We start from the raw sequence: 19206 nt of genomic DNA on the forward strand, positions 1-19206 counted from the left end.
TGTGACCGCCAATTCGTGGCACGTGACAGCTGCTGTCAATGGTGTTTTCGTAGTTGTTTCCGCTGTTGTTGCTGCTGCTGCTGTTGTTTCCGTTGTTGTCGTGCCTCGTGAGTGAAGCAATGACCACGGGCAAAACGCAGAGCAACAAGTGCCAGGAGAGCCGTGGAGTGCTGCGGGCATATTGCGTCGGGACACGCTGACGGCATGCGGGGCAACCCATTGTCGACTGACAGCCACGCGCACCCCCATCCGCGTAAATCCAGCATCGAACCCATCTCTGCGGCTTCATCTCTCTGCCCGTAGATTTGTTGTTATTTTTTGAACACTTTTACCTTTTGTCTTATCCCCCTAATTTAATTCCAATTGTGCTGTCAAATGCCATGGTCACGAGACGGAATGTAGAATCAGAGCACTTACCAGGGCGGTGTTTCACTTCGTGTTTGCCTTCGCGAAACACTAATCACTTAGTAAAACACTAATCACTTAGTAAAATACTAATCACTTAGTAAAACACTAATCCAGGGAGTGTGCAACCTACGGCTCCGGAGCCGCATGCGGCTCTTTGACGACTGCTTCGTGACTCGTTATTTATTCAGGGACGTCTCGTATTCACCACACAGTGAAATATTTAGGTTTTCTTTTTACGAATTGGACAAAAATTACCCTTCTGGTTATGTTTGGTTTCCGACCGGGTCCTCCGGTTTTCGCTCCACGTTTTGAAACATTCGTTTAGACTATTTAAATTATTGCGCCGCTTTAAACGTCCAAATGGTAAGCCACTTTGTTGGGCTACCAATTGTGGCCAGGCCGCTTTTCAAAAATAAGTCAAGACCTGCATGGGCTTTGTCTAGTAGGATGGGGGTGGTTCAGTGTTGTATTTGTTTGTGTTTGGGAAATTTGTTTACCTTTCTTGTACTTTGCACTCCTATCCTACCTTTGTGTTGTTGGGTGTTGGAACGTTCTTACCCGCCCTACTGGACAGCTGTGAAAAAGAGCTTTACGGCTCATCGGATTTCTCCAGTATAAATAAATATTCGGATTCTAATCCATGGCCGTCCACATTATCTCGCCGTCCTCCTCAACACAGATGTTGCCCCTCAGCTCGCTCGCTGTCCCACGACTCCCAGACGCTCCTGGCAGAAGCGCCGTCTCTCCCTGGCTGCTCCATCGCACCCCCTCTACAACGTACGCAGCAGCAGCAGCCTCCAATCCAGTGCCGTGTTTATGTCGGGCCCATAAGGAACCCTGTGAGAGCCGAGCTCTGTGGAGCCTCGATGAGTCGCGACTGGAAATTGACCTTTCTTCTCGTGAAAACGTGCGCCTTATAAATAAATATATATTTACTCGTATTATTAAAGAATGGCCCGCACGAGCAGATATCATATAAATGCTTTTGCGATCCCTTCGAGTTATTTGCTTAAGCCACCTGTTCCAACACGTTCAGCTCCAGAGAAATCTGCAACACACGGCATTCAAACTGATCTATATATACATCCTGTATAGTTCTTTTTTTTGCTGGAGTTTAGCCAATTAAGCAAACAACTACATTGAATGCGATCGTGGGTGGGGGGTGTAGTCATTTTTTAAACGTTCGTGCATTATAAAAATAGCTTAATCACATCAAATGTGCACGTTTGCTGGGTTTAATCACAGTAATGAAAAGGAGCGTGCCGTTATGTCCGAAAACTATCGTTTGCAATCAGTGCACCATGCCAGATATGACACGCGGTTCCCAGAAAAAACAACGGACGATGGCAAAGAAAACTGGAACAAGAGCTGAAGAGTGCGCAGAGAGACGGCACGGCGAGGTGAACGCGTGGAATTTCGCCGAGAGACGAGACGGAACGCTGACGCGTCGAGGAGCAAATGGGAATTCGAGACATCGTATTATTGACTGTGGAGGAAAGTAAGTTTGCTTGGACGAGACAATGGATGAGACTGGAGACGGAACTGCGTCCAATGTCTAAGAAGACGCACCCAAGAGGGCCACCGACACGTAGATGGAGTGACGAGTGATCAGAAGCTGCTGCAGGAGTGAAATGGATGTCGGCATCACAGGGGTGACGACATCGAACTACGTTGATTCAGCAGTGGATAGACACGGACTGATAACGATCTTCGTGTTTACATTTTAACACGTGTGTACGTTTAGATTATTTTTTCGGAAGATGTATGATTTAATGGTGGCGTACATCAGGGCGTTTCTAAGCCACTCATTCACTCACCCGGGCTAATCCCGTGATGTGTTTGAGCCTTTCAATCAGAATCACGAGAAGTCACCATCATCTGTATGTGGTTCAGGTCAGGATTGTTTCTTTAGAACTGCTGTTTGTGTTTAGTTTGTTGTCCTTCCCCCGCACCTCCGATTAGCATGATTGGCTACGTACGGTGTGAAAGAAGTTCAACATATATACAGTTTCTCCTTCTCGGTCGGGCGATTCCTTGGGCAGCGCATCTGTAGCTTCATTGTAACATTTTAACGATCCCATGGGACGATCCCAAACGGTGAAATACTTGAGCGCATGTCAAGACTTCCAGCGGAGCCCAAAGGGATCATTCGCCCACGTTGCACCCCAATGAACTTTCTCTCTCTCTCTCTCTGCCGGTTTAAATAAAAGGCTTAATTGACCAATTGACCTCGAGAAAATCTGTCGAATGTCTTCAAACAGTGAGCCACACCGACCCGGTCACACGTTTAAAAAACGTATAACTTTCGATGTGACCGGATGGCCGACAGGTGAGAGTTGTGAGCTGGAACCGCAGTGATCCTGCATACAATTCTAGGCACCTGCCTGTGATTAAATCGGGTTCTCAAAGTTACCCTGAAACCGGCCCTCAAGCTTAACCTTGAACCTACATACATTTGGTCTGACCCATGAACCCACCAACAAAGACTGTGGCTGACCTTCAATCCGTCTCTCACGCTCACTGAACGTATCTCTGGCCGACCCTTGAACCAACGAACAAACCCTCAAACGAACCCTTGTATAGTTAATACTATATAATAAATATATGTATACTGTACGTCACAATATAATTATAAATACAATTGATGATCTTTGTCTGGTTTCTAATGACAACAACAGAAAACGCATTCAAATCGGTTGTCCACTTAATTCGGCTACGACTCTCCAGAATGTAAAAGTATCGGTCTGACTGGCGCACGATGAGCATTAGTCCCGGCGGTAGCGTGGCCCGAAAAGTACCGGCACCTAAGCCACTTGAAGACATCTCAAGAGGTCGTCGCTCTGTGACGTGCGTTGCGTTGCCAAACAACAGACGCGCGGCGCGACCCGAAGACGCAGCGGAGGGCCCACACGGCGCGACCACGAAAAACTACGAAAACCGACTGCGGGACACGGGATTCTTCCACAAGCCCCCAAAGAGCTTCCGCGAGTGAATTATTCACGTGGCGCACGTTTGCCACGGAGCAGGGCGGCAGTGGCAGCGCCAGCGGCTGCGCCTGCAGCTGCAAGGACAAAGAGTTTCTATCAAATATTGATCACGGCGCCGCCGCCGGCAACTACTGCCACGGGGAAAATTAGGCACTCGGTGAAATTGAAATGCAGACGCGATGTTTTATTCATGCGGGGCATCGCGGCCGCTTGCGCGGAGGATTCGGGGCGGAGCGGTGCCGGAGTTGAGGCGCGTTGTTTACGGAAGGGGCGTGCGGTTTTTTTTTACGGGGTGACTTTTTGTTGCCGTTGTCGCAATAGTTGTTTTACCCCATTGCTGATGTGATCGGATCTCTGGCAAGAGCAGTGCAACGGTCGCCGTGCTCGGATATCACAGAGCCACCTTTGAGGTGCCCAAAGATTACCTCTAATCCACGGAGCATTTGTTCAGATTTGTAGCAGAGCAACTCAGCCCTCCCCGTTGGAGAATGGCCCACGGAAGCGGATATCACAGAGCTACCTCTGAGGTCCTATTAAGTGGCCTCTGGCCAGCACAGAAGGGAGCAGAACTTTCCCACCTGCTCTGCCCTTGACAGTAAAGCCTGTGATATGACAGTTCAACCATTTTTTTTTTATTGCAGAACTAGAATTTCGCCAATTTATGCACAGAACCAATATTAATGTAAATAAAAAGTGCAATTACTGGTGGCCGAGCTGAGACCATCAACTTACTACACTTAAGAACCCGGTTTATTCACAGGCATCTGATACCTGGCTTTGGACCCATCGCTCTCAACCCTGAGCCACTCGGCATGCCTCTGACGACGCACGCTTCAGGAAACGAACCGGCCTCTCTCCCTCAGCGGTGACAAAGGGTCCTTGCCACGTTGATAGGTACGAGTCTCAGCCAGTGGCGCAGCAATGGTTGGCATGGGCCCTGCGGTGTGAGAAATGAAAATTGGGGGCCTTGCCCTGTCATCCAATTCGTCCCACCCTTCTTCGTAGCCTTGGTGGATTTGACCCCTCCGGCCAGCGGAGCCGGGTGCAATTGCAAAGCCTGCACACCCGCAAGTGACACCACCAGTCTCAGCACGATCTAGCGATGGCTGTGGACGAGGGTTGGCAGTGGACGTCGATCGGCATGCCCGTGAGCAGGTCACGTGACTGCAGCTCGAGCCCGAACCGGTTCAGAATTTCCAGTGCCTGATTGGGACCTGGGAAAGAAAAACCAACCACGTAAATGGGATACGTAATTCAAGGGAATCATCATCGTCATAATCAGCAATTAATTTACACACTGCTGGATGAAGGCCTCCTCTATTTCTATCTCTCATGCTCTAGTTCCTGCACACAAGCCAAGTCATTGTTCCATCTCCAGAGTGGTGGTTCTAAGAATATTTTTTACTTGGATAGGGCCCCATTGGTTACAGGGAGTGCACTCACCTATAATATCTGGCAAACCAGCAGTAAAATTGTCATTGGTTAACGAGACCGACTCAGGTGTTGAATCCCAGATGGTCGAAACCCATCCAGTGTTTGTTTGCTTAAACAAATGCTGACGATTAACAAAGAATACCAATAGGACGATGCATTGATATTGATGCCACTGTTTGTAGAGATATAGAATGAAAGTGGGGTTACATATTTCTTTTTTTGCCATGACAGATCAGCTAGACCCGGTGGAACAGTGACCAGACCCAGGAGCAAAATGGAATGCGCCGTAACGCAGAAGGTTTTCCGAGCTTGTTTTCACGTTTGCAATGGGGAAACGAATTATTTCACCTGCAGTGTCACTCCTCCTTTAAAATGTACATCAACGCATGAGCACGACCGACTCATAGAAAGTATCTTTGAGAGGCTGCGGGGGTAATTCATGTAACGCCACGGTGTAGGTTCAAGTGGCCGTGCCATGCGTGTCGTTGGACACGATGTCCGACATAATCGCCTCGCGTGCCGACAGATTCATTTCAGTTCCGGAAGACGCTCCCAGCGTATCACGTTGTCGCCTGTAATCAACTGAACTCAGAAATCTGTTCCTGAAGAAGCGTTTTCAGCAAAGCGTCGGACATCATAAAACGCATCAGAAAGAGCTATTAATCCATTTTCTTATTCAAACTGATTGTACGCTACATTTCTGGTGAGATGACCAGATCCCTATAAAGTAGTTAGCGTTGATTTGGCAATTTGTCCGTCAAATATTTTCATGGGCTGACTTTCCACCAAACGTACTTCCTCACCGCATTTGGCTTTATTTCTTCAGGAAGTGGTAAACACCCTGTGAATACATTAACTTCTGCTCAAAACAGCATTTGGTTGCGACCGAGAAATGGGCAACGTTGACGAGAAGCCTGCGTTGCTCTGCTCTGCCTCGCGGCACCAAAACGACTCCTCCACACAGCGAGCGAGCGCTCATCATCGTATGCAACGATGAGCGCTGAAAAAATAAAAAAATTGACAGCTGAGCTGAAGAAGTTTGCACAGCTGAGCTTTGCAGAGTTCTTCATTTTCAAATAAATGTAAGACTCATTAATGACGCTTCGCCGCGTAATATATAATGCCAGGTAGACGCGCGGGCTGTCGTGAGCCTTCAAAATAGGCTCGGCGTTTTGCCGAGTGCGACTTTTTTTCGTCTTTTTTTTATACCGTGCAGCTGTCAACGTGTTTTTGGGCTGATTCACCAAAAGTCAAAACTTCAGACTTTTAGAGCAGAGCCACGTCCAAGTGTGCCCTGGTAAAACAGGGCAATCGTCTGAGAGCTTAATTCATGAAGAACATTGAAGTGAGCAAGGGCAAAGGCACCTTCACGCATATAAGCACAACTAGTTGAGTCGTTATTAAGACAGCTCTTTGCCAATGTACCGGTGGATGAAGTCCTCCTCACACCACGTCTGTTAAGGGGGACGGTTTGACCATACTTCACCACGCTGGGCAGTGCGGGTTGATGAAGTTGCGGGGGCAGGGTCGGTTCACGTGCCACTCACCACTGATGTTAGCATGGCCAGGAGTTGAACGCAAGTCGCGTTCAACGCAAGTCAGTGAATGAAAGGAGGAAAAGGGAGAAAGTGTGCAAGGCCTTTGCCGAGCAGCAGAAAGTTACAGGATCACTACAACCACAAGGCAGGGGTTAAGGTGAGTATAACGTGGATAGGTCATGGGGTCAGAGGTTACCCCACCTTGCTGCGAGTCTTTGCAGGAGTCCAGACAATCCAGCAGGGTCCGCCCGAGCACTCGGTTTGAAATATTCTGTGCACGGCAAAAAGAAACGAAGCAAATGATTTCCAACCAAAATAGACATCTTCCTCTGGACAAGTTAGGCGTTTGCATGTTTTGCTTTGCAGGAGCGTGTATCTCTCACATCAACCGCAGTAGCAGCAGCATTTTGTTGTAACTTATCGGGCCGTGCAAAAGCCATAATTTCCCCAGAAGTTTTTCTGGTCAACCCTCACTTCGAAATTTGCCCAAGTCACCCGTAGGCAACATTATAATTGCACGCTGCAAACCTTTCGGGATATGTTAACAAAGCCGTCCTTCAGATTTAAGCAAGGCGACAAAATAAAGCACGTGGGATGCGAAAAATGGAGATTTGTCCTCGACAAGAGCGGAGGCGACTGCGGATCGCCCTTCTCTCTTTCGCGACGTTCTCGTTTTGAGGTCGCGTCGAGGGCCCAGCGGCGAATATCTTCTGAGTCCGGCGATCCGTCTTCGCGACTAAAGTCGCAATAACGGCCACATACCGACCTCCCCCCCCCCCCGCCCGTTCGCAAAAAAAAACCATGAAAAAGAGAAGCACCAGCCGTGCGGTCGCCCGCCCCCCCCAACCCCAGCCCCCGCCTCACCCGAGATCGCAGCTGGCGCAGCAGCGTCACGACGTCGACGAGCGTCTCCTCCACCAGCGAGAGCCGCACCCTCTCCGCCTCCACCAGCTGCAGCTCGGCGAGCAGCCTCTCGGCGCTCTCGCGGGACGACGACGCCGGTGCCGCCGGTGCCGCCGGTGCCGCTGGTGCCGCCGGTGCCGCCGACGCGCGGCTCTCGTCCCCGTGCCACGCGGGAGACTCCTGGGCCACGCTCGTCCCCTCGCGATCGCTCGCCTCTCGAGCCAGATCCTGAGAGGGACGGAGGGGAGAACGCGAGCACAGTCAACAGGGGGCGGTTGCCACCTGTCCTGGCTTTCCCAGGGTCGCCATCTGGTTAAAATAAGACGTCCTGGGAAATCTCGAGGGCTTCCTGGGACATTATAAGTCCTGAATTTGTTGTTGTTATCAGTGGCGTAAAAAGACTTGATGTCAGAGGTGGCATCCCTAGTCACAAGACCCAGGGGTCGGCCGCAGTGCCGGATGATCCTAGTGGCAAAGGTAGCTACATCTGTAGCTACGGGCCCCGCACTTTCAAGGGCCCCGCGCTAAATGCTTTCATGCTATCAATTCTGGTGAAGTGATTCTGCACTTGAACCTTATGGCGGTACCCCGGGGTGCCATAGTAGCCCGGCTCTCGCATAATGTCCGCGATGCAGTCACTTTTAGTCTGTTGATGGTCGGCGATGCGGCAATCGACTCATCTCGACGAGCTGTGCACGATGCACTATTCAAAGTAAATTTTTTCAATAACGGATTTTTTAATGCAAAATTTCGGCGTTTTTGACATCGCAGAGTAGCACTGATGTCGGATTGATTGGTACCCCAGTCACGGAGTTAAGTTCACCCCTGGAAAAAAGAATTGTGTCCCAGAAATAAAATAGTTAATTGCCTCGGCCATTTAGTATTATTTGGTACCCCGGAGTACCACCATAAGGATCACTTGCTCTAATACTATAGTACTATATGGCCTTCAACTTTTATGAACGACTGGGTGTTCAAGGTTAGCGATGTGTCGTATTATCCGGTTGTATAGCAAATGAAAAAATACAATTACTTTACTATGCAATTCTAAAATTGTTTTATCATGTATGTTTTTTTTTAGGGCCCCTTTATAACATATGCTACAGGCCCCGCACTTGCTTCATCCGGCACTGGTCGGCAACCATAATAACAAGAAGGGCCATTTTTATTAGAATTCAAGAGCCTCAATGCATGTGAATCACATCACGAAGTAGTCATCACAGAGCCGCACGCGGCTCCGGAGCCGCAGGTTTCCGACCCCTGCACAAGACGCATGCATACGACACAATGACTCATCACCAGTGTGTTGTTAAATTAGGGGCCGGTGACCACGTGCCTGTGTGTCCCTGTCGGTGTGTTTGTGTCTGTGTGTATGTCTCTGTCGGTGTGCGTGTCTGCGTGTGTCCCTGTCGGTGTGTGTGTCTGTGTGTGTCGCTGTGCGTGTCTGTGTGTCCCTGTCAGTGTGCATGTCTGTGTGTGTGTCTGTCTGTGTGTGTCTGTGCATGTCAATGTGCGTGTCTGTGTGTGTCCCTGTCAATGTGCGTGTCTGTGCGTGTCCCTATCGGTTTGTGTGTCTGTGTGTGTCGCTGTGCGTGTCTGTGTGTCCCTCTCAGTGTGCGTGTCTGTGTGTGTCGCTGTCGGTGTGTATGTCTCCTTGCCCCGCACCTCCGATTAGCCCGGTTGCCTACGTACGGTGCGAAAGAAGTTCAACGTACATACAAATAAATACCGATTCGGCAGCGCATCAGTGTGTTGCTGTAGAACGATCCACACACATTGCTCGCAGTTACAACGAACACCATCGTCAGGCGATCGCTAATTTTTGCGAAAATCTCAAATATCGAGCCTTAAATAGGCGGCATGGTGTCATCAACATGCCCCCACATGTGAACAGGATGTGATACCTAGAGGTAAATATGTTTACATAAAATGATGACACATTATGTGCGATTACAATAAATTGGGTTAGATATGTTGATATGAAAGTATACATACTTACGTGATGATACGGGTTACCCATAATTGTACTTAATGGTTAGTAATGTTATAATAATACTGTGATAGTATTCATACATGTAAATAGCCACCTCTATTTGGGGCTGTGATGTGATTAAGGATGCGTTTCCAAGCCTAGCCAGGCCTAAAGCTGTCAGCTGGGTTGAAATAATTTTGCACGTCGTACAATTTCAATAGCTTCTCTCATGAGTCTTGATAATAGTCATTGTTTTGCATAGAACATCAACGGTATCAAACTCCCAGCGAATGTCCTTGGTTGGCAGGCACGTTCCACAACTGCCGATATGTGCGTGATCATTCGACGTTGCTTTGGTGCTGTACGGCAAGGTGTAGACTAATATCATCTGTCCCTTCTGTGGGGGATACGATGTGGGCCCCTCACGTGCGTGGGGTTTTCTATGGATGCTCTGGTTTCCACCGACATGTATAATGAACGCTCACGGTTTGTCAGAAAACATCTTTATATGTAGAGAACTGCAGAGCAACTGTTGGCGCCGGCTTACTGCCTGGCAGCCTTCCAGCTTCGTCTGTGGCTCCTACTCAGATAAATGACGACGCTGTTTGAAACTAATCATTAAATGTTGTAGATTTTTTTTCCTTCTATCTTGATTTAAAGCTTTCGTGACTGCAGGAACCTGATGACGACCGCTTGTGTTGCGGTCGAAACGTCGTGATTTGTTTTATTTTATTTTATTTCTAACAACTGAAAGAACCAAAGATTATGTTTTTCCTTCTTTTCAGCAAAGAGGTCTGCAACTACGAACATTGCCACGTAAGCATGTGGGAAGAAATGTGAAGATGGCGAGACAAGTCGTCATCGGGGTACACGTCGAGTTACCAAGGGAGGGAGCTGTGAAGATTAGCGAGGGAGCACACGAAATCACTTCACCCCCACTGCTCAAATAGCTGGGAAGGCAAATTGCCCTCTGCCACGGTGGCAATGTGTTAACTACTTCGCCTGGTACACAGGAAGACATGGGTTCAATCCCGACCCTGACACCTGTATATTTAGAATTTGCGTGTTCTCCCCGTGGTCGCGTGGAGTTTTCTCCAAGTCCTCTGGTTTTTTTCCTCCACACTTAGAATCAACATCACGTGTTTAGAGTATTTGGCTGCTTTACATTTCCACGTGATAAGCCACTACGTCGAGCGATCATTTGTGGCGAGATCACTTCTGAAAAAGAGCTACAGTACATAGCTCAGTGAGCCTTACCTGCGAAAATAAAACCTACTTTTAAGTTTAGTTTAAGCCGGTCAATATATTTTCGCACGTACGACAACATGGACACAGGCGATATATTCAACGTCCACGCGGTTACGAATTCTGTTGAAAATGAAGGGACTTGTCGAAAGGGAAACCTTTATATCATGGTGGGTTTCCGAGTTGCTTTAACTGCTGCAAAAATCACTGTGGCTTTTTCGCGTACTAAAAAAAAATAATTGGAAAACATTACTTAAGATAGTAGAATAAATTACACTTATCTCACTCAAGATCAGACACATATTGCATTTGCTTGATGTGTAATTCATTAGAGAATGCAGTAAATGAGAAGCGGGAAGAAATATATATTTTTAACAAGGTATTAAAGTGGAGTAATTGAATATGTTCAATTATCAACACTTACTGACGACAGTTACATAAATTGTTGGCTTAAGATTCAGGCACTTCGATAATTTGAATTGGCAAGAGTGCACGTTGATATATTTTTTTATTATGAAACGTTATAGAAGTGTCTTCTTGGTTCTTTCGGTAAAGTCACGTAGAAGGGAAATAATAAAATTAAAATAAAACATAAAAAAAAATTCTCACAAAAGTTTTAGAAGTGATTGAAACGTTGGCATTATGCAACGCGTACTATCCTGCATCTGACAGCATAACTAAAGATAACGATGTTTAAATATCGCGACGCCGTAAAAAAAAATGTCTTCCGCATCGCCGCTTAAAAAAACCACCGGCCTGGAAATCGAAACGACCTCATCACCGAGGAGTTGTCCCGAACCGTTCAAACAAGACGCCAAGTCGAGTATTAAATACTGGACACTAAACCACAACGTCGCTTTGTCTGTCACTAAATTCTACAACGCAAAGCAACATCTCGATAGATTAAGGTGCCCGAGGTTATGACCCAATCGCGTGGAATAAATCTTGCCGGATCTCATCAGACCTGGGAAGCTAAGCTAAGCTGGGGCTGAGCACTGACGGTGCTGGGATGGCCAATCAGCATGCACCACAAACTGGTTGTCGTGGGGCTTTGGGGATTCCTTGCGGGCAGCAGAGAGCAGTGCATCAAAATCCACTGTTAAACTGGGACTGCTATTTCCTGGCACATCCCATCTGTGCACACCACCCCCCCCCCCCCACCTTCAACACGCACTGACCAGCGCGGTGAAGTATGGTCACATAGGCACCGCATGTTGTTGGAGAGGGCCCTCATCCAGCCGTGGATTGCCAAGAAGGGCTGTAACATGTACACGTGCAAAAGTAACGCCGCTTGTGTCGAGGCGTTAATGAAGCGCCGCACAGCTGTTGCGCATGCCTATTTGCACCCAAGTGGAACCGTTGGACCAACGTTGGCTCGACGTTGGCCAAACGTCCCACGTTTACCGAGTTGTACGCATAAGGGGCTGTCCATAAATGACGTCACGCGATTTTTGACGATTTGTGACCCCTCCCCCTCGTCACACGGCGTCACAAAAAGTCAGACTCCCCCCTCAAATATGACGTCACAAATCTCTGCCCTCTCCCCCCAAAACCATATTTCCATTTTGAAAATAAAACGTGCTTCAAATAGCTTTAAACTATCGTCCTTGTAGTGCGTATTTAATGTGGCGCTGCACTCTGATGTTGTAGGAGTGTTGTTATAACAATTAGTGTTGTTATAACAATTCTATATTTATTTAAAGTCGCGCATGTTGATGTGACGTCACATTTCTCAACCTCCCCCCCCCTCGTCACACATCGTCACAAATGTCTGACCCCCCCCACCCCCCTCTAGGTGCGTGACGTCATTTATGGACGGCCCCTAAGTGGGATGAAGCAAATTGCTCCCATTACGCCGCGTGCGTGACTCACGCTGCTTTATCTGTGGTGGTGGCTGCAATGCAACATCTGTTTCTGAACACAGCACTAAATAAGTATAACCCGTAAAAACAAAGTTTTTCACTATAAATCCTTTATATGCGTGGCGGCTAGAGTCCTCTCGTCCTCTGGCTTGAGATGGCTGCCACCTATGGGTCAGATGATTGCCTGCGACCATTAAGCAATTGGTAATTAAATATAATATTTTTGTCCTAAAAAGTGTGACATTTTGGAAAAAAAATTCACGAACATTAATTGTCACGCACAACGAGTCTGTGTGGAAAATGTCAGCTCGATTGGATCACGGGAAGTGAGTTAAAAAACGACTGAAAGATTGGCACGGTCCTAAGCAAGCAAGCGAACTTAATATAAAGGATTTAAAAAGCATCTATGCCTGTCTCTATTTCCTTCTCTGTGTCAGTCGACGTATCAGGCTCTGTGTTCCTCTCTCTCTTTGGCTCTGTCTGTGTACGTCTCTGTGCCTCTCTCCATATCAAGGTCAATTTCCCCTGTATCACTCCGTCCGTGTCTCTCTCGGTATCTGTCTCTTTCCATGGCATTATTTTGTACATCTCCGTCTATGTAGCCCTCTGCGTCTGTCGCGTTGTCTCTCTGTGTGCGTGTGGGTCCGTCTCAATGCCTTCCACCACGTGCCTGTTCCTCTCTCTGTCTGGCCACCGTGTCTCCATCAATGTATCCACGTCTGTCGTGTTCCCTTCCGTGTCCCTCATTCTGCGTCCGCTTCCGTGTCTCTCTGTCTTTCTTCACGCGTGTCTCTCTTGCCGAGTCTCTCAGTATTTCTCTCTCCGCGCCTGCTTCTCTCTTCACGTCTCAAATTGCCTGTGTCCGTCTCTGAGGGTATTTTATCAGCCCCCCATCCGTTCGCTCAGATATGAGGCTGCATTGCCACCTTCTGGATGCTCAGGGCAAAAGCCTAACAGAGGCCCACATCAATCGTGTCACAACTCCAAAGCCGTTGCCATCGTTTTGAAAGTTGTACAATCAACTAGTCTCCCCCCCCCCTTCCTTTAGCAATAGCCCAACGTTTGGTCCAATGGTTTCAAGCGCATGCCAAACGCTGGCCCAACGTTGCATGTTTACTGGGTAAGCATGTGCTATTGTTAATTGCGTTATTACAAAGGTAATTGCGCAGAGAGTAATCATTAAGCGCTTGAATGGCATTATTATTAAAGCTCGTTTTGAGCTGGACCCATTAAGTCCTTCGTCACGTTCTTGCCAGTACAATTTTGCTACAAGCTGCATGTGGGAAAACAAAGCTGCAAACGCTGGCATTTGATTCGCAGACTACAACATTTTTTTGAACACGGGTCACTGTTTCAACAAACATTTGACCCATAGAATCATAACACAATGACACCCACACTTTTTGCATTCGTTCAATACATTATAAGGCTAGATACATATATAGCATATATATTTAACCACCTTGGAACTATATGCAACGAGCGGACATTTTTTTTTTGTCGACAGATGCAGTCGGTCACGGGCAGAGGCAAAAATGGAGAAAGGTCTTGTGCTTGGACGTTCACGGGTGCAGGGAGCCAACAGCACAGATGGCCGGGGGAAGAGATTTCCAGACAGTGGGAGCAGCAGAGGAGAAAGAGCAACTTCTCACTGAGGTGTTGGCTGCTGGAACGGCGGGGGGTGCGTGGAGGAGAGTAGAGTGAGATGAGCGGGGGGAGGTAGGGGAGTGTGTGGAGGGGAGTAGAGCGAGATGAGAGGTAGGGGAAACGTGGAGGGGAGTAGACTGAGATGAGAGGGGAGAGGTCGGCCGGGGAGAATGATCGACCTCTCACTGATCGAAAAGTTCCAATGAACCTCACATTTCACAATTAATGACTGACATTAAAAATTATGGGTGTGGGTGTGTGCGAGTGTGTGCGGCCCGTAGATATTCGCTGAAACGCTCAGCACAGACGCTGCCTCCACGTGCCTCCACATTACCTTTAATTCGCTCTCTTTGTCCGCCAAATCGTTGCGGAGCTTCCCCAATCTTTCCCGGAGTTCGGACCGTGACGAGCCCTGTGCCGACCCCGCTGCCGAGCCGTCCTCCATTCCGGTGAGCCGGAGCATCGCACCGTCGCACCTGCCACACGCGGCGAGGTTGAGACGCTCGTAAGCATCGACACAGTTTCGGATTGTTGATTTTTTTTATTGCACGGTTTGACCGTTAAACGCCTGTTGCGTTTTTTTTTTTTACACTCTTAACTGTCAGTGTTATTACGCGTTTCACCTAACATATGCAAACGCAAATGCGTTTTTGGACGTTACTCGATGAAAACAGCTTCGTGAATTATGCATGATGATGATCATGGCAAAGAAATGATATTAACGCAGACGCAATGGAATCCTGAAAATAGCCCATCTCACGCACACATGCATACGTGCTCACGACCCAGCAATATGGAACATCGCGCCAACGTTGGGCCAACGGTCCAAAAACTTCCAACCGCATGCGAACGTTGGCACAACGTTGCACGTTTACCTGCGTGTTTCCCTCCTCACCCCTAGCACCTACCCCTTCCCGCAGCAGCACAGGGGTTTTCTCCGGGCACCAGAGCCAGGGTCCCCTTCCTCCTCGTCGGAGGATGCTCTCCCTTCCACCGCACGAGACATCCTGTCCTCTCCAACTGCCGCGTCCGCGGTGAGATGGATTGAGACCGAGAGAGGCACGGAAAGGGACAAACACAGGGTGAGAGTTCTGCAGCCATGATTTGGCACCGCGGTGGTGAGATGTTCAATACCTCGCCTGGTACAACAAAAATAATAGTAGGAATAGATTCATCATTGTTTAGAATTTCTGGCGTCTCACCTGAAGGCGCATGACACCGTTACAAGGGCAATGTCGCGTTATCCAATATTTCTATATCTGGCTGTGAGAATTGTTCTTAAACTTACCGGTGAGCGGAAACGGCAATAATTAGCGTGTAGTTAAAACGCTTCCGCTTCCCCGTGACAATTTAATTAATCTGTGCCGTGAAGAGAATCTTATGAGACCTTTTATGCGAGCATCTTATTTCATCGAGGCGAAGGCTTTCGCAATATGCATTTTGCCCGATCGTAATTAAGTATGCCTCACCCCAAGATTAAATTACGACTCCTCGTATCTGCAGCAAAAAAACAGACGTGCTAAGTTCTCTGTCACCCATGTCTGCTTCCCCTGTACCCAGGTGTTCATGACAGGCCGGCGTGCGCCGCCCCCGCGAGACGGATGTGTGCCCCTACCTCCCACTGAGGACGGGCAGCTTAACGAGCACTCGGACGATGTGACATCATCGTCCGTCCTCCCGTCCACGTCCACCTCGCTGCTGCTCCCGCTCGTGGGCCTGCAAAATAATCAGGACTCATCATCATCGTCGTCGTCATCGTGTGGGCGGTGACACGGCCCAGCAGCGGCGCGTTTGCTGCTCGTTGTTGTTGCAGAGGTTCGAATCCAGCGGCCGCCCCGATTAATACCGCAGTGTGTGTAATAACCGTAATGATGGTACGTGCCATCTGCTTCAGAGTGGACGTTACAAATCCCCCTACGTCATTCATAAGAGTAGGTCATTGTGTGCCGGCGTCATGATTCACATTTTGCATATTCAACAAAACTAAATATATATATATTTTGTAATTAATTTGGATTATTCATGGCAATCATTCCCCTCCTACTGCGAAAACTTGGCAGGACCCCCCGTGAAAACAAGTCACGAGACTCTGTGACGCTCTCCTAGGCAAAAGAACAAAATAACAACCATAAAACAATTGCATTGCAGTCCAGTACTCGATATCGCGCCTCACAGGAGTATACAAAAAAAACGAGTCCCGAAGCGCCCAACGGACTGAGCGGAGAACTGCGCATAGGTAGCGGGCACACGGACTTCGGATCGCACGAAGTTTCCAGGACAACCGAATAACATTGGGTGCATCGGAGTGTGTAATACACTGGCACACAGAGCGGTGAGCCCCCCGTGGGACATTGCTATTGAAGTTTAATTACGCTTCTCTTTGATGGTCCTCAGTACCGTTGCCTGGTTGGCATGGGGCCCCGGTGCGAGGAATTCAATGAGGACCCCTCTCCAAAATTCCCCTTCCTCTCCGTAGTCCACCGCATGCCTCCCTCACCCTCAGCCTGGCTCCTTAGGTGCCTGTGCAGTTGCACCGCCTGCGCGGTAGTAATCGATGGCTCAGCCACTGCACCGTCTCGCTAGCGTGCAAATGTTGGCAGGCGCTCATCCTTGTTTCACTGTTTGGTTCTCAAGGTGAAATCAGAATAAACCGGCGAACGTGTTTTCAATAGGCGTACACCAAACGTATTTTGATTGTGAAGATTATTTTTTTAAAATATATATTGTACTTCAAGCATCAGTCCAATAGGTGTCCCTAGCAAGCCATCATCATCACCATCAAATTCAACCACGCAGTCAACACGCAACGTTGGGCTAACGTTGGCTTGTGGTTGGAACCGTTGAAACAACATTGGCACAACGTTTCTCCAACGTTCCATGTTTACTGGGTAGGGGTGTCACGTTCACGGCGCAATTCTGAACGGTCCAGAGATTCCCGTGTGTTGATATTTCGTGATTTTTTTTATTTGCCTTTCTAATTGGTGTTGTTGTTGATTTATTAGACATTCTATTGCAATGTTATGGCGTTGAATACTCAATAATATGTTTCTGAAACCGCTATAACATCAGCTTAACTGTGTATGTGACCAATACACTTTGATTGATTGATTGAAGTGCTTAGGTTACACACTCCCAGAGGGCCGTTTGTATAGAACGTTTTGTTAACACTTTTTTATGGGGTTACATGACATCTTCTTAAGATGTCGTTGTATTTAGACGCAACTCGAACTCATGTTGCACCGTATTGCCCATAAACCCATTGCATACAACAACGAAGCAAAGCAAACTTGGGTTCTTACTCATTGCACTTATGATGTCGGGTGTTGCGAGCTTAATCGATACCAATCGATACGTCGATTCATCGTAACAGCCCCTAGTCGAAACCACTGCCAGTGTTAATCGTTGGAAAATATTTACCTTACAATTGCCCATCAGTGTCACGAGAATTTGGTGTAGCTGCCAGATCGGGTTGCCACCTCTTAAGGCACACACAAAAAAAAACGGGACATATCTAGCAAAAAAAATACTATCTCACTGAACCATAAGAGTGGAAAACGGCATGTAAATACATTCTCTTGGCTGGTGTATAATCACCATCATTATCATTACTATCCAACTGAAAACAAAGCTCAGGATGCAATGTCCTAGGAATACTTTGAAGATGCCCCAGGACAGCAGCTACCTCCACCAGTGCTGGATTAAGCTAGTGCGAGGCCTGTAGCACATGTTATAACGGGACCCTACGTAAAAAAAAAACACGTAAATATTTAAACACACATTTTTTACTTGCATAGTAAAGTTATTGTATTTTTGAATTTGCTATACAGTCAGATAATGCGACAAATCGTTAACCTTAACCACGCAGTCGTTCATAAAAGTTGAAAGCAGTATAGTGCTATAGAAATAGAGCAAGTGCAGAATCACTGAACCGGAATTGCAAGCTTGAAAGCATTTAGCACGGGGCCCTTGAAAGTGCGGGGCCCGTAGCATTTGTAGCTACTTTAGCTGCTAGGATAATCCGGCACTGACCTCAACAAACAAGAGGACGATCTTAGGAGAGAGAAAAATACCAGGACAAGGTGCCCCCCCCCCTCCCCTCCACAATTGCAGCCATGTCCATCTGCAGGAAGATATTTCCATGGCCACCGCATTATTTGACCGACCACCAACCACACTGATGGCGAGCGATGTGGGGCCCCGCCGGTAACGGTTTCCACCACCTTCCCCACTGGCCCCCTCCCATCTCTTTGGCAGCACCCCCGCTCGTGGCTTCGCGTCGTCGCACACAGAGAGAGAGAGACGAGGTGAGGGGGGGGGGGTGAGTTTAAGACCCCCTCGCCGTCCCACCGCTCCTCACGGCGCCTTATATATTTTAAAAAAGCCATCGCTGCGCCCTGCAACAATAGGCGCGCCGAAAGCTGTTGAGAGGCATGGCCATGCTCGTGCACTGTGTTTCCCCTCGCTGTTTCCAGGCGTCTGAACCGTGTCAGGCGTGTGTACGTCCAAGAGTACAGCATGCAGCATTCTAAAAACTAAACTGTTTATATATTTTTTTACACCAGGTCAGGCCCCGCGAGCCATTTAGCTCTTTTTCAGAAGAGACCAGGCCACAAATGAGATCTCAACGAAGTGGCTTGCCACGTGAAAACGTACGGCGGCCAAATACGGCCAATTCATACTGAAATAGCCCGTTTAACACGTAGGCTTTCGCGACCAATATTATTCATAATCAACGTTTTTGGGTTATGCGAATTGCCCGATGATGCTGGATGCAATTACCAGCGAAACGTCGTACTCAAAAATTGTAAATGTTGTGGTTTCACGCTTCAACACACCGGTGGGCTAAAGCAGTGAACTATTTGTCTTTTGTCAACGTGACACTTTTTTGCTGATTGGCCGTGTCGGGTGGTGGAGGGTTACGACACATTTATAAATAACGCGATTATGAATGAACTAGCCCGGTGTCATCAGATCTCGGACGCTAAGCTAAGCAGCCTCGAGCCTGCATAGCGTGAAGGTTGGTGGCCACCACGCGTTGAGCTGTGGGAGCTGCGCCGTAGCCGGCAGATGGCGACACAACAAATCCACGGTTGTACTATACTTCTATGCACCCACGCCCATGCTGCACGGGGTTTATCAACCCGCACTGCCCAGTGTGGTGAAGTATGATTACTCAGCACGAGCCGCGACGGCGTGGGGTGGCCGTCATC

At 48.2% G+C, this 19206-nt stretch overlaps 1 protein-coding gene across 1 annotated transcript in view; it reads right to left on the bottom strand.

Annotated features, from left to right (window-relative positions):
* Positions 1 to 77: 77 nt before the first annotated feature.
* The window catches only part of LOC144730109 (EF-hand and coiled-coil domain-containing protein 1-like), a 35347-nt gene continuing 16218 nt past the window's right edge, over positions 78 to 19206 (bottom strand). Inside the window, exons 4-9 of the mRNA XM_078610674.1 lie at positions 15612 to 15712; positions 14905 to 15016; positions 14331 to 14472; positions 7232 to 7498; positions 6569 to 6638; positions 78 to 4609 (exon numbers count right to left, since the gene is read on the bottom strand). Of these exons, the coding sequence (XP_078466800.1) occupies positions 4482 to 4609; positions 6569 to 6638; positions 7232 to 7498; positions 14331 to 14472; positions 14905 to 15016; positions 15612 to 15712 (820 nt within the window). The 3' untranslated portion in view covers positions 78 to 4481. The remainder of the gene's footprint in view (positions 4610 to 6568; positions 6639 to 7231; positions 7499 to 14330; positions 14473 to 14904; positions 15017 to 15611; positions 15713 to 19206) is intronic.

This window comes from Lampetra planeri, chromosome 34 (assembly GCF_965212315.1).
Source record: "Lampetra planeri chromosome 34, kcLamPlan1.2.h2, whole genome shotgun sequence".
Taxonomy (NCBI): Eukaryota; Metazoa; Chordata; class Hyperoartia; order Petromyzontiformes; family Petromyzontidae; genus Lampetra; species Lampetra planeri.